This window comes from Lemur catta, chromosome 1, assembly GCF_020740605.2.
Source record: "Lemur catta isolate mLemCat1 chromosome 1, mLemCat1.pri, whole genome shotgun sequence".
Taxonomy (NCBI): Eukaryota; Metazoa; Chordata; class Mammalia; order Primates; family Lemuridae; genus Lemur; species Lemur catta.
In genome coordinates, this window is record NC_059128.1 from 117387937 (window position 1) to 117409753 (window position 21817).

Consider the following 21817-nt stretch of genomic DNA (forward strand, 5'->3'; position numbering starts at 1 on the left):
ATTTTTGTTTTCTTTTTATTTTCTCAGTTACCTTGACATTTATCAATTTTATTGTTCTTTTCACAAGATCAGGTTTTGCTTTTTTAAAATTTTCTCTATTGATTTCCCACAATTTTATTCATTTCTTCTGTTATTTATTGTCTCGTACTTACTTTGGGTTTAATTGGCTCCTCTACTTTTAGTTTTCTAAGGTAGATGCAAATTATTCATTACAGATATTTCTTTTTTTGTAGTAAATGTGTTCAATAGTATAATTTTTTCTCTATTCTTTTGCTGCATTCTTCAAATTTTGGCAAGTTCTATTTTCATTTAATTCAAAATAATTTTTAATATCTCTTGAGAATTCCTTGATCCATTTAGAAGTATGTTGTTTAATCTCTAAATATTTGTCGGTTTTCAAGCTATCTTTCTATTAACAGATTTCTAGGTCGATGCCATGGTAGTCTGGGAGCATATTTTGTATTACTTCTCTGCTTTCAAATTTGTTAAGATGTGTTTTATGTTCCAGAATGTGGGCTGTCCTGGGGAAAGTTCTATGCGAACTTGAGAAGAATGTATATTCTGTTGCTGGTTGAAGTATTTTGTTTTTCAGTTAAGTCTCATTGTGCGATGGTGTTGTTCATTTCAACTGTGTCCTTCCTGATTTTCTGCCTGCTCCATCTCCTAATACTGATAGAGGGGTGTTGAAGTCTCCAACTGTACTAGTTGGTCATCTATTTCTCCTTGCAGTTTTATTAGTTTTGCCTCATTATTTTGCCACTATGTTTTTATGTACATACACACTAAGGATTGCCTTGTCTTTGTGGTGAATGGACCATTTAATCATTATGCGACACCCCTCTGTCACTGAGATTTTCATGCGAGGAAGTCAGCTTTGTCTGAAGTTAATATAGCTATGTGAGCTTTCTTTTTATTACTGTTAGCATGCTATATCTTTATCTTTCTTCATGCCTTTATTTTTCATGTATCAGTTTCTGTATATTTAACATGAGTTTCTTTTTGAGAATATGTATTAGGTGTTATTTTTATCCACTATGACAATATATGTCTTCTAATTGTTGTATTTAGACCGCTGATGTTTAATGTGATTATTGATTTAGTTGGGTTAATATCTACCTTTTTACTGTTTTCTACTTGTTCTTTCTTTTCCACCTTCCATTCTTTTTCTACCTTCTCTGCTTTTATTAAGCATTTTACCTGATTCCATTTTTCTCTCCTCTTAGCATATCAATTATAGTTTGTTGTTGTTGTTTTTTTTTTAACAGTTTTAGTGATTGCCTTTGAGCTTGCAGTATACATTTACAACTAACTCAAGTCTTCTTTTGAGTAACACTACACTACTTCACTGGTTTTGCAAGTCCCTGATGTAAACATTACCAGTTCTTCCCTCCCTGTCTTTTGGAACATTGCTGCCATACATATCACTTATCCATAAGCTACAATTACCAAATACATTGTTGGTTAGTATTTTAAACAAACTCTCATCTGTCAGATTAAGAATGATAAAAACAAATTTTATTTTAACTTTATTTCTCCTCTAGAGCTGAACTTTTCTTTTTCATTTTTCTTCTTTGTGAGGAATTTGTTCTAACAGTTCTTTCAAGGCAGATACACTGGTGATAAATTTCCTTTTTTCTTTTCTTTTTTTGTCTCAGAAAGCCTGTATTTTTCCTTTGCTTTTGAAGGAATTGTTTTCTCCATACAGAATTCTACATGGGAGGTATTTTTTCTCATAATGTTTTAAATATTTTACTCCAACTACTCAGCTATAAGAAACAATGGTGATCTAGCACCTCTTGTATTTTCCTGGATAGAGCTGGAACCCATTCTACTAAGTGAAGCATCCCAAGAATGGAAAAATAAGCACCACATGGACTCACCATCAAATTGGTTTCACTGATCATCACCTAAGAGCACATTTAGGAATAACATTAATCAGGTGTCGGGCAGATGTGGGGGGGGGAGGGGATGGGTGTATACATACATAATGAGTGCCATGTGCACCACTAGGGGATGGACACGCTTGAATCTCTGATTCGGGAGTGGGGGGAGGAAGGGACAAGGGCAATATATGTAACCTAAACTTTTGTACCCCTATAATATGATGAAATAAAAATAAATAAATATTTTACTCCAGTTTCTTCTTGCTTGTGCAGTTTCTGAAAAGAGTCTGATTTAATTCCCACACATTTTTATAACTAAGGTGTTGGATTTACCACCCCACCCCCATAACTTCTTTCATGATTTTTTCTTTGTGTTTGATTTTTCCCAAGTTTGAATATGGTATACCTCAGTGTGAATTTTTTGGCATTTATTTTCCTTGGCATTCTTTGAGATTCCTGGATATTTGCACTGGTGCCTATCATTAATTCTGGGAAATTCTCAGTCATTATTGCTTCAGTCATTTCTACTGTTTCTTTTTGTTTCATTAGTTATTGCCATTATGTGTATGTTACACATTTTATAACTTTCTAACAGTTCTTGGATGTTCTGTTCTGTCCTTTTTGTTCTTTTTTTTTTTTTATCTCTCTCTCTCTCTCTTTGAAATTTCAGGTTTGGAAGCTTATATCGACAGTTCTTGAAGATCACTGGTTTCTTTGGACATTTCTACTATATTGATGAACCTTAAAGGGCATTCTTCATTTCTGTAGTAGTATATTTTATGTCTTGCATTACCTTTTGATTCTTTATTACAATTTTTGTGTCTTTGCTTAAGTTACCAGTTCTTTTATGTTGCTCACTATTTCTGTGAGGACCCTCAGCATATTAATTATGCTTGGTTTAAGTTTCTGATCTGGTGATCCCAATATCTCTTCTATACCTGAATCTAGATATGGTGCTTGCCCCATCCCTTGTAACTGTATTTTTTAAAATCTTTTACCATTTCTTGTAATTTTTTATTGAAAACTAGACAAGATGTGCTGGGGAAAAGAAACTGAGGTGGATAGGCCCTTATTGTGAGGTTTTAGGTTTATCCTGTGTTTACTATTTTCAGTAGCTTTAGATGTCAGGGGATAAAATTTCATTTGGTTTTCTTTCATTTCTCTCCCCTGTCAGCTTTAGGGTTTTCTAGACAGTTCTTAAATAATGTCTGAAATGTACAGAAAGAAATTATAGAATATTCTTTCATTGTATCCCAACTATTCTTAAATAGAAACCCTAATGATACACTACTAAGGTGTGAGTGGAGAGGAAACATGTTATAATCCAGTGATGTAATCTCAATCTTTTAGTGAGCCTATGCCCCTGAACTGTGATGTTTTGTGGTATGATAAAAAAAATTTTGGTGTTTGTGTATAGTTCCTAGCGCCAGGATCATAAATCCCTCGGAATTTCACAAGCAATAAGGGTGAAGGACCCACTTCGGTTGTAAAGTAACCACCCTTGGAGCCCCTAGATAACCCTAGGGGGAGGATTGGTGACCACAAAGTTCCACTTTTGAACATTGAGACCCAGCCCCCAACTTCTGGGGAGGAAAGAGGATCTGAACATTGAGTTAATCGCTAGTGCCCAGTGGTTTAATCAATCATGTCTATATATGAAGCTCTACAAAATCCCATAAATGGGGTTCTGAGAACTTCCAGGCTGATGAACATCAAGCTGCTATGACAGTGGCCCACCTGGGGAGTGCACTGAAGCTCTCCACCCCTCCCCATATTTTGATGTATGCACTTCTTCCATTTGGCTGATCCTGAGTTGTATGCTTTCTGATAAACTTGTGCTATTATGTAAAGCATTCTACCAAGTCCTGAGAGACATTCTATTGAATTATTCAACAGTGAGGGGTGTTGCGGAAACCTGCAGATGTGTCGTTGGACATATAGAAGTGTGGGTAACCTGGGCACTTTGTGTTGTGGCTGGCATTTGACATGGGGGTAGTCTTCTTGGACTGAGCCTTTAACCTGTAGAGTCTGACTAATTTCATGCACTTATTTAACTGAATTAAATTTTGGGACACCTAGTTGGTGTCAAGAGAGTTGGAGAAGTGGTGTCGGCAAAGACGCCATGTATTTAGTGCTGGGAAGACAAAAAACTGTTAACCTTCACACATGCTTCTCAGTCCCTCCCCTTAGGTCACTTGGGCTTTGGCAAATAGACTTAGGTTAGGCTTTGTTGAAATAGATTAAGGACAGGCCTCTTAAGAAGAACATAATATTCTGGGAATATTACAAAATGGCTACTTTTCCTGTGTGTTGTTCCAATTTTGGAGACAGAATATTGCCCTGTGACCCTCAATTCTTTAACGGTTCTGAGAAGAGTAATTGATTTTATGTTTGTTCATTTTTTTTACTTGTATGGATGGAATTGACAGCTTCTATGTGCCTTACTTGTCAGACTAGAAACTGGAAGTCTCTGATTTCATCTTATTAACGTTTGACTGATGACTGCTTTAAAACCTCATTTCTCCTTTTCTACCTTGTACTTCACATCTGAATGTGGTAGGCACCCTCATTTGGTGCTGGTAAGACATCCAATTCACGTAAGCCCTTGCCTGTGTGCTTGAATTTTCACACTAGCCCACTCTCTAACCTCAATAAAAAAATCCCTAGCCAGGTTCCTTTTCTTGTTCTCTGAAGCCATTTCACAACTTCTTGAAAGCCTGCCCTGTTCTCGCTGAGATCTCATGTACGTGTGTAATAAACCCTTTCATGAGTACAGGGATTTTGTGGAGGTCTGAGAGATGCCATCTTTTCTTCCTCATGCCTGAGCTCTAACTTCCCTCTAACTTCCTAGACCCAAGAAATGGAACAGAGAGTAAAAGGAAAAATGCAAACAAGTTGAAACTAATACTTCTACAAAGGAATATTTTCATTCAACTACCTGGATTTAAGTACTTGTAATAGTCCGGAGTCTTTCAAGACAACATGGCCAGGGGCTTCTTTTTACAATTTCGCCACCACTGGCCTCCTGGCTTCTCATGTTTGTTAATGAGAATAGAAGAAAAACCTTTTGAGGGTGCCTCTATTTATGAAAATCTCATCCAGATTTGACCTTGTGTTTCATGAAATGGTAGCGATATTTTGTGTAATAAGGCAGGAAATGAAAGAGTTTTTCTCACAAGAAATTGATGGTGTTAAAATTTGTTTCATTTCTATAGCATCTCTCTCATTTCTCTAGGATGGTCTTGGTTCTGCCTTTAGAGAACAATAAGGCTTCAGGTGATCACAGAAAAAATACAGAAATAATTTCTATTCTGAATTCATGAAATAATACATACTGGAGAGACACTGTTTGAATATAAACATTTTTTAAGCCCCAGTTCCAGTTTCTTTAAAACACACGAACTCACACTGGTGAGCAAACATATGAATGTAAACATTGTGATTAAGCCTTCCATTAACCTAATTCATATCAAAGACAAGACTCCTGCTGCAGTGAAATCTGTAAAAAATGTGGGCAAACCTCAGTTCTCCTCTAGGATGTGAATATAATGGAAGGACTTCCAGTGGAGCGAAACCCTGTGAATGTCAGAAATGTGGGAAAGCCTTCACACAACCTTTTGAAACACAGAATGTATACTGGATAGAAACCCAAGTGTAAAGAATGTGGGAAATTCTTCATCCCAGTTCATTTTGAAACCATGAAACCACTCACACTGAAGAGTAATTTCTTCAATGTGAGCAATATAGGAACATCTTTTTTTTTTTTTTTTTTGAGACAGAGTCTCACTCTGTTGCCTGGGCTAGAGTGAGTGCCATGGCGTCAGCCTAGCTCACAGCAACCTCAAACTCTTGGGCTCAAGCGATCCTCCTGCCTCAGCCTCCCGAGTAGCTGGGACTACAGGCATGTGCCACCATGCCCGGCTAGTTTTTTCTATACATATTTTTAGTTGTCCAGATAGTTTCTTTCTATTTTTTTAGTAGAGACAGGGTCTCGCTCTCGCTCAGGCTGGTCTCGAACTCCTGACCTCGAGTGATCCACCCGCCTCGGCCTCCCAGAGGGCTAGGATTACAGGCGTGAGCCACCGCGCCCGGCCGGCAATATAGGAACATCTTCAATGACATGTGCAACCATTCTTTCTGCCACTTTGGGATCCTTCTTAGTTAGGAAGAATTGAAGGACTAGGAAAAAAAGACCAGCCCCAACAGGCCTTTCTTGCAACCTAGTCTGAAGATAGGAAACAACCTTTAGTGCAATTTGTAAGTTATCCAGCTTCATTCACTTGTGTTTGGAAAAGATAGGGGTATGATTTCTACCTTTTTAAATTTATTGATACTTGTTTTTCTGCATAATATATGGTCTATTATGGAAAATATTCCATATTTACCCAAGAAAATGTACTCTGTAATTTGGTAGATTGTTACGTAAATGTGTTAGGTAGTTTATAGTGTTGCTCATGTCCTCTGTTTCTTGATCTTTAGACTACATGTTGCATTCATCATAGAAAGTAGGATATTGAATTCTTCAAGTATTATCCTAGAACTCTGTTTCTCTCATCTATTCAGTCACTGTTTTATATTGTGGGGTCTCTTGTTTGGTGTGTATATATTTTCAAATATTTAATCTTGATAAATGTCTCCATTTATCAATACATAGTGCCCTTCTTTGTCTCTTGTTGCTTTTTTTTAACTTAAAGTCTATTTTGTTTGATATTGCTGTAGCCACCACATCGGTTTTTGTTACTATTTAAGTGGAATATCTTTTTCCATTCACTTTCAACATTTCTGCCTCCTTGGATGTACAGTGAATCCCTTCCAAACAGCATATAGTTGGATCCTGTGGTGTTTTTTAAATCTGTTTTGCCAATGTCTGCATGTTGATTTGGAGTGTTTAGTCCATTATATTTAACATAATAGTTGATGAGGCAAGACTGATTTTTGCCGATTTGCTCTTTATTTTCTGTGTCTTATGTTTTTTTGCCATTTCATTACAGTCTTTGAGTCTCATTGATTTTTGTTGTAAAACATTTTGATTCCCTTCTCATTTCATTCTGAGTATATCTTGAGATCTTTAGATATTATTAATGATTACCATGGGTATTGAAATTACTATCACCAATTTAGAATAGTCCAATTTTAATTGATACCAACATAGCTTCAATAGCACACAAAAATACTGATTGCATTCACCTCCACTTCTTTTATATCATTACTGTTACAAATTACATTTTTATATGTTTTGTTCTAATTAAAATAGATTTATAATTACTGTTTTATGCATTTGTGCTTTAAATCATACAGGAAACAAAAAGTGGTGTTAGGTAACAAAAGTACAAGAATACTGGCTTTTATATTGACCAAAAAGTTACACTTTCTGCAGTTTTTTGTTTTCTTATATGACTTTGAGTCTTTGTCTAACATCCAATATTTTAGCCTAAAGAGTTCTCTTTAGTGTTTTTTCTTATTCATGTTTGAAGAATCATTTTTACACATCAGATATTACTGGTTTAGGGCCAGTCATGTGGGGTCATCCCTGTAATTTCAGCACTTTGGGAGGCCGAGGCAAGGGGATTGCTTGAGGCCAGCAGTTTGAGACCAATGTGGGCAACACAGTGAGACCCCCCTCTCCACAAACAAATTTAAAAATCAGCTGGCCGTGGTGACACGCACCTGTAGTCCCAGCTACTCAGTAGGGTGAGGCAGAAGAATGACTTGAGCCTAGGTGTTTGAGGCTGCAGTGAGCTGTGATTGTGCAATTGCACTCCTGCTTGGGCAACAGAGTGAGACCCAATCTCTAATAAAAATATGCAAATAAATAAATGTGACATTCCATAAGAGAATGAAAAAACATTTGATCATCTCATAAGATACAGAGACAAAATTCAACATCGTTTCATAATAAAACTTCAACAAATTAGGCTCAGAAAGAATGGACCTCAGCACAATAAAGGCCATTTGGGATAAGATTCCAGCTGACCTTATAATCAACAGTGAAAACCTGAAAGCTTTCCCTCTAGGATCAGAAATACAGCAGGGTTGCCCACCCTCCCCACTTAACTATTCAATATAGTATTGGAAGCCCTAGCCCAAGCAGTTAGGCAAAAAAAGAAATAAAAATCCAAATCAAAAAGGAAGAATCCAAACTGTCTCTCTTTGCAGGTGGGATGACAATATATATAACAAATTTTAAGGACGCACATACATAATAACCTGTTAGAACTTACAAACAGATTCAATAAAATTGCAGGACACAAAATAAACCTGTAAGAATTAGTACATTTGTATACACTAATAACCAACTATCTAAAAAAGAAATCAAGAAAACAATCTCATTTGCAATAACATTAAAATTTTTTTTAAGTGCTTAGGGATAAATTCAACCCAGGAGGATAAAAACAGAAAGGTGTTCCTTCCCAGTTTTGGAGGCCAGAGGTCTGAAATCCAAGTGTTGGCAGGGCCACGCTCCCTGCACAGGCTGCGAGGGAGAATCTTTTGGTGCCACTTCCAGCTTCTGATGGCTGCTGGCATTTTTTGGCTTGTGGCCACACTCATTCCTCCAGTCTCTGCCTCCATCTTTACACGACCTCAATCTCTTCTTTCCTCTGTGTATCTCTAATAAGGACACTTGCTGTTGGATCTAGGGCCCACCCTAAATCCAGAATGATCTCATCTCAACATCCTTATTTTAATTACATCTCCAAAGACCTTTTTCTAAGTAAGGTGATATTCACAGGTTCAGCAGCTTAGGACGTGGACGTATCTTTTAGGGGAGGCACTGTTCAGCCCACTACAGGGTGCTTGGCAAAGTCATATACCCACTGAACCATACCAGTTTATCTGATTAGCAAGCACATATGTGGGGCAGAAGGGGAGACGGGACCTTGAATGCTGTTGCTATAGTTTGGTTTGTTTGATGCCTCCAAATCTAGTGTTGAAATTGATCCCCAATGTTGTAGGTGGGGCCTGATGAGGGGTGTTTGGGTCACGGGGTCGGATCCCTCATGGATGGCTTGTGCTGCCTTCCTTGTGTTAATGAGGGACTTCTCATTAGTTCCCATGAGAGCTGGCTGTTAAAAAGAGCCTGGCATCTCCCCGCCCTCTCTCTTGCTGCTCTCTCGCCATGTGATCTCTGCACATGCTGGCTCCCCTGTGCCTTCCCCCACTCACCATGAGTGCAAGCAGCCTGTGGCCCTCATCAGAAGCAGCAGATGCTGGTGCTAAGCTTCTTGCACAGCCTGCAGTACTGTGAGCCTAACAAACTTCTTTTCTTTTTAAATTTTTATTCTTTTTTTAGACACAGGGTCTCACTCTGTTGCCCAGGCTGGAGTGCAGTGGTGCAAACATAGCTCCCTGGAACCTCCAACTCCTGGGCTCAAGCGACCCCTGCCTCAGCCCCCTGAGTAGCTGGGATTACAGGCACGTACCACCATACCTTGCTAATTTTTAATTTTTTTTTGTAGAGATGGGGTTTCACTATGTTGCCCAAGCTGGTCTCAAACTGTAGCCTCAGGCAATCCTCCTGCTGTGCCTTGGCCTCCCAAAGTGCTTGGCCCTGAGTGTGACCTTTTCTTTCCTTTAACCGTGGACAAGTGTCTTAGACTGTTTTTGTTGCCATAAAGGACCCCAGCTGAGCAAGACCCCATCTCTATTAAAAATATAAAAAATTAGCCGAGTGTGGTGACATGTGCCTGTAGTCCCAGCTACTCGGGAGGTTGAGGCAGGAGGATCGCTTAAGCCCAGGAGTTTGAGGTTGCTGTGAGCTAGGCTGATGCCATGGCACTCTAGCCCAGGCAACAGAGTGAGACTCTGCCTGAAAAGAAAAAAAAAAAAAAAAGATACAGGACCAGAGGCACAGCGAGGTGGTGTTGCTTGTCCCTGGGATGGACTGGGGAGTGGCTGACCAGCATCCAGTGGCATATTCTGGAACATGCCCATGAGGCCTCTGCACCCAAAATCTCCCCATGCGGGCCATCAAACTATGGGCTGAGAAGAACTCAACAGCAATGTTTTGCCTCTGGCAGGAGTATGACCCCAGCAAAGCGACCTTTGTGAAGGTGGTACCAACCCCCAACAATGGCTCCACCGAACTCGTGGCCCTGTACCGTGACAAGGTAGGGACCGAATGCCAGGCTGCCTGTAGCAGTGGTTTGGGTGGGAGTTCCAGGTACTGACACCCAGGTCAGGAGCCTCTGCCACACACATGCCTTCTAACTCAGGGCGAAGACGGGCTTGAGGTGCTGTCCTTTGAATTCCAGAAGATTAAGTATTCCTACGATGGCCTGGAGAAGAAGCAGTTCCTCCCTGTGGCCTTTCCGGTGGGAAATGCCTTCTCATACTATCAGGGCAACAGAGGGTTCCAGGAAGACTCAGAGATCCGAGCAGCTGAGAAGAAATTTGGGAGCAACAAGTGAGTTCCTGGCTTCCCTTAGGGTCCTTTGGCCTTCCTGCCCCTTCCCATTCAGGAAGCGGAGACAGAGGCCCATCCTGGCCGCCTTTTTAGCCAGACATGCCAGGTGAACGTGGCGCTGTTTGCAAAACATGCTCTAGTTTAGTTTACCCCAAACCTGCCTGCTGGCAGGAACCCCCAGAGGGCCTGGAGCCCTTGCCTTGTGGCGTGAAACCCCGAGTGTGCCACTCTTGGCGGGAGCTGGCCCGTGGCCCCTTCCCAGTAACAGTTGGCTGTTCGTCCTTGTTTTCTTGTTATTGCACTTCCCCTCTTCATCTTAAATTCCTTAGGTTTCAGTCCTCACTGTTCTGCTCAGACATATGTCAGCGTTTCAGTAATGGTGATAAAGACATTGGTGATCCTGATGGCTTCTCTTTTGTACTGGGCAGAATGGCTGATGCTGGCTTTGGTTTTGAGTCTCTGGCTGAAACTGCAAAAGTTAAAAATATAATCAGCATCACCAAGGTGTTACTCCCCCAAGACGTCAACACAGCACCAGGCGGAAAAAACAGGCCCAGGACCCCTGCCAGCCCACATGCTCTCTCCTTTAATCTTTACCAAAACCACGAGTGCTGGCGCGGCTGGGAGGGGCAGAGCTAGGCTCCAGATGCTGTGGCTTAGCTTCAGGGCCCCCATCCTGGCCGCCACAGCAATGGTCCTCAACCTGGAAACCCACAGAGCTCCTAGGGGCTTCTTCCTCACTTAATTGCTTTTCAGTAGATTACAACTGTGTTTACCACAACTATTGATCTAATACGAAGATTTATAAGAAATACTTACCCATCTCCCCTCCCTGAGGTCACCCACATCAATGGCCTAGGACAGCAACGTTCCCTTTCACACCATTCTTCCTGCTCATGCAAAGGTGCCCACCAAGATGCGGGAGGGGGCTCTGTTGTCACTGTTTGTTTTCATAACAGTAGGGTCATTCTTCATGTTTTTCACATCCCAGGCCTGGGATGTCCATCCAGTTACAGGGCAGGATGGGGATGACCGTGGTTGACAGCAGAACACCCCCTTGGGCCCAGCTCCTTGCATTCCAGGGCTTCTATTCCAGCAGTTTTTAGGAACTCCCAGCTTCAGTGGGGGTGGGGCTCAGGCTCCATCTTTTGGGCCCCTGGGGGAATTTGCAGCCAGTATCCAGCTGCCCAGGCCTCCTCTGTGCGACTTCAGTCAGGCACTCCTCCACTTGTCATGTCACCCAAGCAAATGACGGGGTTCTTGTCTCACACCAGCACCGCAACTGCCGGAAGAGCCTGTTGGTAGACTGAGAAGCTTCCTCGGGCTCCTGCAGAGCAGAGGGCTGTGGGCAGGCAGCATGTCTGCCCCAGGTGAGGCCCGGAAGAAAGGAGCCTGAAGGCTTGCCCAGGTTCCCAACACCCACCCACGGCTCCTCGTTTTCCAGGGGAGGCCTGCAATGCCCCGAGCAGAGTTGTCAAGGTGGGGCTTCCACACCCCAGAGGCCTTGCGGAACATGTGGGAGATCCGGAGGATGGGCAACAAGCCCCACGTGATCCAGGTGCACGCGGGGGAGAGAGTCCTGCCCAGTCTGGGGGTGGGCACAGTGCAGGCACGTCTTCCGTGGTGACATTTGCCGCCCCTCACCACCCAGGTATACCGAAGCCGCAAGTGGAGGCCCACCGCCAGCGACAAGATTGTTCCCGGGGACATCGTCTCCATCGGTGAGGCCCAGTTCCACTCCATCCAGGTGGGAGCCCTGCCTCGGGGCCTCTGACCAACCCTCCTGCCCTGCCCTGCAGGCCGCTCCCCGCAGGAGAACCTGGTGCCCTGCGACGTGCTGCTGCTGAGGGGCCGCTGCATTGTGGACGAGGCCATGCTCACTGGGGAGTCGATGCCGCAGATGAAGGTGGGTGGCAGGAGGTGGGGGGTCCTCAAGCTACTTGGGAGGAAATAGGCCGGGAAAGGGGGGGCCAGTGGCTGGGCCAGGATCCCACCCAGGTGCAGATGGTGGAGGCGGGTGGACTCGGGTGAGTGCAGTGGACAGGAGGAACTGGGAGGTGGTGGGAAGGAAGGAGGTGAGAGAAGCCAAGGGCAGCCAGGGTATCTGTGGGTGCCCGGGGGTGTCAGAGCAAGGTGGACTGAGAGAGGGGGTGAGTCCTGGGAGAGGCGGGTGTGGTGGGGTCACAGGGAGTGGGAACTGCAAGTGCAGGGCGAGAGGAGACGGGATGCCGCCCCCGGTGAGGGTGGGGCCTGGGACCTGGGTGGGATGCGCCAGGTCGGGCAGGGAGCCCCATGAGGTCAGACTGGCTCATCGCAGCTGCAGGGCCAGCTCTCCAGGGCTGGGGAAGGAGGCAGAGTGGCCCCGGCCATCCAGGTTCACCACCTTCCTCCCCAGGAGCCAATCGAAGACCTCAGCCCAGACCGGGTGCTGGACCTCCAGGCTGACTCCCGGCTCCACGTCATCTTTGGGGGCACTAAGGTGGTACAGCACATCCCCCCACAGAAAGCCACCGCAGGCCTGAAGCGTAGGTGCCTCGTGGGTGTCTGGGGTGTCCTGGCTTCCACCCCCTCCTCCCACATCTGTTTGATCGTGAGGGAGTCAGGACCAGGAGGCAGGAATGACAGTGGCTCTGCTTGTCTCCCCAGCGGTCGACAACGGGTATGTGGCCTACGTCCTGCGGACTGGATTCAACACGTCCCAGGTGTGGGGCCTTGCCTGGATCTGGGGAGGTTGGGCCCCAGGGTGAGCGGGGGACATTCAAGCCATCACCCTTTCAGACCCCAGAACATCCAGCCCACAGGCTCGGGCTGGCAGCAAGTGCCTGGGCCAGGGCCAGGGTGCAGAGGCCAGCCCAAGACCAGGCCTGCTTTCCCAGGCCTCAGGTTCCGGTGGGAGCCCGGACAGCAGAAAGGTGTCCTCTGTCCCTCCAGGGCAAGCTGCTGCGCACGATCCTCTTTGGGGTCAAGCGGGTGACCGCAAACAACGTGGAGACCTTCATCTTCATCCTCTTCCTCCTGGTGTTTGCCATCGCTGCTGCCGCCTACGTGTGGATTGAAGGTACGGCCCCGACCGGCCACGGCCCCGACCGGCCCCTGTAACCCCGCCTCTGAGGCCCCAGGCTGGCAGGCCCTGTCTCTGCAGGCACCAGGGACCCCAGCCGGAACCGCTACAAGCTGTTTCTGGAGTGCACCCTCATCCTCACCTCGGTCGTGCCCCCTGAGCTGCCCATCGAGCTGTCCCTGGCCGTCAGCACCTCCCTCATCGCCCTGGCCAAGCTCTGTGAGTGTGTCGGGTGTGGCTGGGCACTGAGCGGGCCGGGGCCTGGCAGGACCCCTGACGCCAGCTCCTGTCCCCAGACATGTACTGTACGGAGCCCTTCCGCATCCCCTTTGCTGGGAAGGTCGAGGTGTGCTGCTTTGACAAGACGGGAACCTTGACCAGTGACAGCTTGGTGGTACGCGGCGTGGCTGGGCTGAGGTGAGCGTCAGGGGCCCTGGGCTTGGGGGCTGCCCAGCAGGGGGCTTCTGGGAGGTCTAGGGACAGCCCGAGCCCCCGCAGTGAGGGCCTGCCTCAGGGGGTCTGTCCCCTGGGGCTTCCTTAAAGTCCCCAGGGTGAGAGGTGGCGGTGGCATGGAGGCTCAGTTCGGGCCTAGAGCAGCCAGCCAGCCTCCATCCCACACTGGCCGTGTGACCCACACACGCGATGCCTGACTTCGGGGACATCTGTGAGGCAGGTAGAGGTCTCACAAAGACCCAGCCTGAGACCCCCAGTGACCGACACAAGGCGAGTGCTCCATGCGGGTCCCTCCCCTGGGAGAGGTGCAGCTCCACCCTTCTGCCTCCGCCCGGTAACCAACGGTTACCCCATCCTTGCAGAGATGGGAAGGAGATGACCCCCGTGTCCAGCATCCCAGTACAAACACACCGGGCCCTTGCCACATGCCACTCCCTCGTGCAGCTTGATGACGGCACCCTCGTGGGTGACCCCCTCGAGAAGGCCATGCTGACCGCTGTGGACTGGACACTGACCAAAGGTGAGGGCTGGAGCCTCAGGCCCAGCCAGGGCGAGCCACCAGCTCTCACGGCCCGGGCAGGCGGGCCGCACCCCTCAGACACCTGGGGAACAGGCAGGCCCACGACTCTGGCATTGCCCCAGACGAGTGGGCACAGGCTCACCTCAGAGCCAGGGCAGGGCACGTCCTTGGGCATCCCCCTGGGTTGGAATCTGGCCTTCCCTGGCTGAAGCCATAGTGCTAGGGTCATCCGACCACACGTCCCCCAGCTCTGACCCCCTCTCTAGCCCAGAGCCCCCCAAGCAGGCCCGGGGAGAGGCAGGAGGGAGGTGGGGAGGCCGGGGGAAGAGATGGGGGCTTGGCTGCCTGTTTGGAGCAAAGCCCCTCAGGACTCGTACTTATTTGTTTCCAGATGAAAAAGTATTCCCCAGAAGTATTAAAACTCAGGGGCTGAAAATTCACCAGCGCTTTCATTTTGCCAGTGCCCTGAAGCGGATGTCTGTGCTTGCCTCGTACGAGAAGCTGGGCTCCACTGACCTCTGCTACATCGCAGCTGTGAAGGGGGCCCCCGAAACCCTGCACTCCATGGTGAGCCAGCCGCGGCCCGGGGCGGTGGGGAGGAGGTGTGGGGCAGTGGGTGACATCCCCCTGCGTTCCCTGCAGTTCGCCCAGTGCCCGCCCGACTACCACCACATCCACACTGAGATCTCCCAGGAAGGAGCCCGCGTCCTGGCACTGGGGTACAAGGAGCTGGGGCACCTTACCCACCAGCAGGTAAGGACCCGGGCTGCCCCCACCATGTGCCTGGCCGTCAGCTCCTCCCTGGAGTCCACCCCCTGTCCCCTACAGCTCCATGGTGAGTGGGTGCCATGGGTGCAATTTCGTCCTCCACCTCAGCTTCTTCCTTCGGAGGCCCCAAGTGGCACTCAGTCCTCAGTCCCCTACCATGGGGGCCCATCCTGTCCTGGCTTCCACGGCCACGTCATGCAGAGCACACCCAGATCTCGCCTGCCCCCACCTTGGGGTGTCCCACACACCCTGCTCCTTCCCTGCCGAACCACCTGGTGACTGCAAGAGCTTGGCACCCTCAGCTCCCTCACCCCGTGTCCATCATCCACAAATCCGCCCTCCGGTCCCCACTGCTGACACGTCTGCCAGGTTACCGGTGTCTGCCTGCTCCGTTTTCAGTCTGCACCCTGCAGCTGCGGGATCTTTCCAGAGCGTGAGGTCAGGTCGCAGTGCTGTGTGCAGAGGCCAGGCCTAGGCTCTCGGCCGCCTCATTCCTGCACCGGAGCCCCTTCTCCCGAGTGGCACGGGCCCTCACCCCCTTCAGAGCCGTCATCTCTGAGGCCTTCCCGCCCCGCCCACCCCCCACCCGATTCCATCCCCTGATCCTGTCTGCCCTGCCCCCACCTTCATCTCCCCCGTGGCTCCCAGCCCTCTGATGTCTATGACTTTCTTTGTCACGTTTGTCCTCGGGTAGAATGTGAACTCCCTGCAGGCAGGAGTGTTCTTGCCTAGTCTCTGGCATGTGGTGGAGGGTACGTCAGGGACATGGCCAAACCCCATTACTTGGAGAGTCCCAACTTTGTTGACATGGAAGCTGAGCCATGGGGGGCTCCATGATGTGCCCACGTCCACAGCTAGGAGGTAAAGGTACAGTGGGGGGTCCAGGCCACCCAGCCGCTGCCAAACCCCGTCCCTCAAGGGTGCCTAGCACCTTTCTCCTCCTGACCTTAGCATGTCCCTGCTGCAAGGACAGGAGCTTCACTCACCTCCCCTGTACTCAGCACCGTCACAGGAGGTTGTACTTGCTGAGGAAGTGTCCGCTGTCCCCCTGGCTCCCAGTGTGTGGTCAGAGCTCAGCAAATGCAGAGAGGGAGTGGCGGGAGGGACAGATGATGAGGGCACCTGTGTCCCCCCACAGGCCCGGGAGGTCAAGCGCGAGGCCCTGGAGTGTGGCCTCAAGTTCGTCGGCTTCATCGTGGTCTCCTGTCCGCTCAAGGCCGACTCCAAAGCCGTGATCAGGGAGATCCAGAACGCGTCCCACCGGGTATGGACGAGGCTGGGCTCCACCTGCAGAGAAGTCAAACAGGCAGGAATGTGACAATTCTAGCCTCACAGCGGGGCAGGCAGTGGGGGGTGGGCACTCAGGTCTTTACAGCGAGTAGACTGCAGATTTTGGCCCAGCGAGATTATAGCTCAGGTGCTTACGCTGGTCCTGGCCCGAGGACTCTTTGGGACTCACCTGTGCCAGCCCCTCTCCCCTCCTTCTCATTGCTGAAATGTTCCCCTGGGTAGCAGATACCAAGCCAAGAGGGTCCACACCAGAGGCTGGCTCTTAATCTGCATTGCAAATAAAAGCTATGGGTGTTCTCCGAAGGACACACAGACATGTGTGTCTTTTGTGCAAAACACCCTGGGTGGGGGTGGATTGTGGTCCTTGGAAGTCTGTTCAGGGTCTCCATTGGAGGGCCGGGACCTCCCGCCCTGGCCTGCCTTAGGAGACTTGGCAGCAGGTCTCCAGGCTGGATTTCTGCCCCGCTGGGCCCGCCCTGATGAACCTCTCTGCCCCTCTCTCCCCCAGGTGGTCATGATCACAGGAGACAACCCGCTCACTGCCTGCCACGTGGCCCAGGAGCAAGGCCCACACGCTGATCCTGCAGCCTCCCTCGGAGCAAGGTGAGGCCCCAGCACAGCCAGGAGGGGGCGTCAGGGGACCCTGAGTCCAAGAACAGCTCCCATCCCAGCAGCTCACCTGTGTACCAGGCCTGAGTGAGCAGCGCAGTATCCTCATGTGGGGGACTCCAAGCCTGGGCAGCTGAGCCCCCGTCCCTGACCCTGCCTGCCTGCCCCACAGGCCGACCGTGCGAGTGGCGCTCCATCGACGGCAGTATTGTCCTGCCCCTGGCCCAGGGGTCCCCGAAGGCGCTGGCCCTGGAGCATGCGCTGTGCCTCACAGGCGATGGCCTGGCCCACCTGCAGGCGGCCGACCCCCAGCAGCTGCCCCGCCTCAACCCCACATGCAGGTGTTCGCCCGAGTGGCCCCCACACAGAAGGTGCCTGCAGGGACCTGGGGGGAGGGGCACAGCGTCCAGGCACACAGGCCCTGCTCAGCCCGTCTCTGCCCATGCAGGAGTTCGTCATCACCAGCCTGAAGGAGCTGGGCTACGTGACCCTCATGTGCGGGGACGGCACCAACGACATGGGTGCCCGGAAGCACGCTGATGTGGGTGAGCCCCGTGGCCTGGGATGGCTGCTTCCTCCTCAGACCTGGTGTTAAGGGACACGTCACTGAGCCAGAGAGATAGACCCAGCTCTCCCTGTACAGGGACAGTCCCGGGGCATTCATTCCTGTGAGGCAGCAAGTAGCACAGGGGAGGGAAGGGCCGGCAAGGGCAGGGGGTCCTAGGGGCTTCGAAGGCAGGAAGGGACGTGAGGGTCCAGGAATAGAGGTGGAGGCCACGGGCCGGGGAGAGGGGGGACAAGTGGGGAAGGTGACTCCAAAAACCAGGAGCTGAAGCGCTTGCCGCGGGGTCACGGCCTCCGGGCTGCTGTCAAGAAGACACAGGTGTTCAATTCAACTTTAAAGATCAACCTAATGTGGTTTTTGTGCTTTTCCCATACTTATCTGCTTCGTCTAGTCAAGCGTTTATGAAGTGCCATTTACCTTCTAGAATTGTGTTTCTTGGCAGTCCATTTCTTTGGAAATCAGTTTAGGTTTGACCCATCTAAGTATCAGTGTGTTTCTTATTTGATTTGCAGGGGGGTTTGTTGGTTTGTTTTGTTAAGTAGTTTGGAAAGCAGAATGGATGCTCTCCGGGGTCTCCTTGGGAGGTCTGGGGACAGTTCTGCATGAGAACAAGCTGCAGAGCTTGGTGCACCCCGGTGTGGAGCCTGCTCCTGGTCCTGACGCCCCCGCCCCCCAGGTGTGGCGCTCCTGGCCAAGGCCCCTGAGCGGGTTGTTGAGCAGCGACGGCGGCCCCGGGACAGCCCCACCCTGAACAACAGTGGCATCAGGGCCACCTCCAGGACAGCCAAGAAGTCGGGGCTCCCGCCCCCTGAGGAGAAGCCGGCCTCGCAGAAGGTGAGTCTCGAGAGGGCAGCCATCGGTGCCCCCCTCTTGGCCAGGGCTCACCGCCTCCCACCCCCACAGGACCGTCTGAGCCAGGTGCTTCGTGATCTCGAGGACGAGAGCACGCCCATCGTGAAGCTGGGGGACGCCAGCATCGCCGCGCCCTTTACCTCCAAGCTCTCGTCCATCCAGTGCAGTGAGTCCCACGCTGCCCCTGACCCCCCGCCCACCCTGCCTGGCACCCTACACCCACACTCGCCTCCTCCCACCCCGCAGTCTGCCACGTGATCAAGCAAGGCCGCTGCACACTGGTGACCACACTGCAGATGTTCAAGATCCTAGCGCTCAACGCCCTCATCCTGGCCTACAGCCAGAGCGTCCTCTACCTGGAGGGAGTCAAGTTCAGCGACTTCCAGGCTACCTTGCAGGGGCTGCTGCTGGCCGGCTGCTTCCTCTTCATCTCCCGTTCCAAGGTGGGCCACGGGTGCTGGGAGGCCAGGGATGTGTGGGCCAGCCAGGCCGGGCTGCTTCAGGCGTGGCAACTGTCATCCCCAAGTTACAGACAGGGGTCCAGGGCCTAGAGGTGGGGGCCGTGCCCGGGTGGCACAGGCAGTGCCAGCAGTACAGTGCAGACCAAGGCTCCCGGACCCTTCCGAGGTGCACAGCTTGAGGTCCCACACTGTCCGTGGGCAGAGGTCTCGAGTGGGCCACACAGAGCCCCATAGGCAAGGAGGGGACAGTCAGGGGTACAATTCCTCAAAAGGGTAAAAACCCTCAGTGGGTCGTGGGCTCTAGGGGATGGCCTGGTGGACAGCCAGGGAGGCTCACGCAGCACTGACACTCAGGCCGGGGCAGGGAGGCCCCGGTGGCCAGAGAGGGTAAGTGCTGGGCTGCCTGGACCATGAGTGCCCCGTGGGCTCCGGGGAAGGCTTTGGTTTGCGCCAGTGCAACAGGAACAGGGAGGGTTTGGAACAGGGAGAGTGGGATCTGCTTCATGATTTTAAGACCCCTGTGGCTGCCAAGGAGAGCGTAGACAGCAGGGCCCAGGCCAGGAAAGTGGCCCTGGGATGGGAGGGCCGAGAGGCGGGCAGGGATCTGGGGACTGGTGTGGACTCGTGACAGGGTTTGGTGGCCGCTCTCTGCATGAGGCTTCCAAGGAGGCAGGGGTTACTGCCTGCTGAGTGGGTACCGCAGTCCCCTGGGAGAGCCAGGCCCTGACCTCCCATCCCTGCCGCTGCAGCCCCTCAAGACCCTCTCCCGAGAGCGTCCCCTACCCAACATCTTCAACCTGTACACGATCCTCACCATGATGTTCCAGTTCTTCGTGCACTTCCTGAGCCTTGTCTACCTGTACAGGGAGGCCCAGGCCCGGAGCTCTGAGAAGTGAGTGCCACCCCCAGAAGAGGTAATGCCCCTGCAGTCAGGAATGGCAGGAGGATGAATGCCCAGACACTGATGGGAGAGCCTGTGGGTCATCTGGGCCAGGGAGGGACACAAGGCCAGGCCAGTGTGGTCAGCCAAGCAGGGGCCTGGCTCTGTGCCAGGGCAGCAGGGAGCCATAGAGGGTGTGTGAGCAGGAGAGGGAGCCCTGACCCCCACGCATCCCTGCAGGCAAGAGCCGTTTGTGGACCTGTACAAGGAGTTTGAGCCAAGCCTGGTCAACAGCACCGTTTGCATCATGGCCATGGCCATGCAGATGGCCACCTTTGCCATCAACTACAAGGTGAGGCCTGGCTCCCCGCCCCCAGCACACACCACCTGCCCACCCAGCACCCACCACATGCAGCCAGCTGTCCATCCCTGCAGGGCCCACCCTTCATGGAGAGCCTTCCCGAGAACAAGCCCCTGGTGTGGAGCCTGGTAGTGACTCCGGGCTATCAGCCTGCTCCTTGGCTCCTCGCCCGACTTCAACAGCCAGTTTGGCCTCATGGACATCCCTGTGGAGGTGAGTGGCCCTGAGGCTACTGGGGCTCGGCTGGGGCCTGGCTGTGGGTCGCTGGCTCACTGGCCTCCTGGGATGGGTCTGTCCCCGGGTCAAGCCCTCAGGAAGGTTCAGGCTCGGGGCTCCTGTCCCCCACGGGGCTGTTCCCCAGTGTGTGCTGGGGGAGGGGTGTGCGGTGGAGGGAAACCGGATCCCCCCAGAAACTCCAAGGCTGACCCCTCTCTTTGAGTGGCTCCCACTGCCTGTCTGGGGCCAGGGCAGGTGGGAGGTTGGGGGTAGGCCCAGCTCTCACCTGTGCTCCCACCCTCCTTCAGGCTAGGGGTCTGAGTCCACCGCCTCAGGGCCGGCTCCGCTCAGCTTCACATCCTGCTGCGGGTGCCCCAAGTCCAGAGGGCCTGGGTCATCGGGGTGGGTGTAGGCCGCAGAGGCCGACGGCAGGGGCTGCTCTGGAGGGAAGGGCGCTGTGGGGGAGGGGATCGGGACTGCAGGCAGCCCAGCGGCACCCAGGGAGGGGAGCACATATGTGGCCCAGAGCAGCAAACGTGGGAGGTGAGAGGCGTCACAAGGCGGGGGATCAGTGGGAGAGGGCAGGAGACCAGGGCAGGGACTGGGGGAGTGGGGGGCACTGTGGAGAAAAAATAAGTGGGAGAAGGGAAGGGGGGGTGGGACAAACAGGCAGAAAGGAACCAGGAGCCCATGTCGAGGGGAGGTGAGAGGGAGGACGGGGAGGTGAGGGGAGGTGAGAGGGAGGACGGGGAGGTGATGGATGAAAGGATGGATGCACGGCCGGCGGGGGCCGAGGGCAGGCGGGCGGGGCGTGGGGTCCTCACCGAGGGTGCAGCGGCTGGGGGGCGCTGGCTCCAGGTGCCCAGCACTGCGGCAGGCGGCCTCCTGCAGGCGGCAGGCGCTGGTGTAGACCGCCCCGTCCGAGCCGCACACCGGGGCCCCATGCACAGCAGCATAGCGGATGCAGCTGCATCGCGGGACCGCCGCCCCCTCCTTAGGGGCCACCGCGGGGCCAGGCTCCCCAGGGGTCTAGCCTGGGGGACTAGGCAGGGTCAGCGGGGCATCGGGACCCCCACCCCATACTTTGCATGCGCCCCACAGGGCCTGGGGGGCGGGGAGAAGTCCCTGGGGCTGGGGACCAAGCCCCCCATAAGGTGGGCGCGGGCGCGACAGTTAATGGAAGGTGCTTGTAGTGCACATTCTTGCACATGTAATAAAGTTATTGCAGAGTGTGGAAAATACCGTTACAAAGATGTATAATGTGAAGAAGCGCAGGCCGGGAGAGCACGCCGCTTCAGCGCGAGAGCTGGAGAAGCGACGCGGCGGTCGGGCTGTGGAGCCCGGGTGCTGGTGCAGCGTGCGCGCACATCTTCCCGACTCTGTGTCCAGTGACACCGCGCTTTGGTAGTTTGAGTTTAACCGTGGTAGCATTTGCACAACAGAAGTCAGCAGACGTGAGGTATCGGGGGTTTTCTTTCTTTCTTTTCTTTTCTA

At 51.5% G+C, this 21817-nt stretch overlaps 1 protein-coding gene across 1 annotated transcript; it reads left to right on the forward strand.

Moving 5' to 3' along the window:
* Positions 1–9813: 9813 nt before the first annotated feature.
* On the forward strand, positions 9814–20636 carry LOC123639617 (endoplasmic reticulum transmembrane helix translocase-like). Its single transcript, XM_045553616.1, is given in 28 exon segments — positions 9814–9991; positions 10097–10287; positions 10428–10548; positions 11732–11845; positions 11939–12008; positions 12087–12193; positions 12683–12812; positions 12934–12989; positions 13219–13345; positions 13430–13567; positions 13645–13765; positions 14164–14321; positions 14713–14888; positions 14964–15074; positions 16228–16353; positions 16888–16940; positions 16942–16982; positions 17161–17313; positions 17316–17359; positions 17437–17533; positions 18230–18387; positions 18457–18571; positions 18652–18848; positions 19616–19758; positions 19987–20098; positions 20182–20240; positions 20242–20363; positions 20632–20636. Coding segments are annotated over 28 exon segments (3195 nt in total). The 5' UTR covers positions 9814–9841.
* The last annotated feature ends 1181 nt before the right edge of the window (positions 20637–21817 follow it).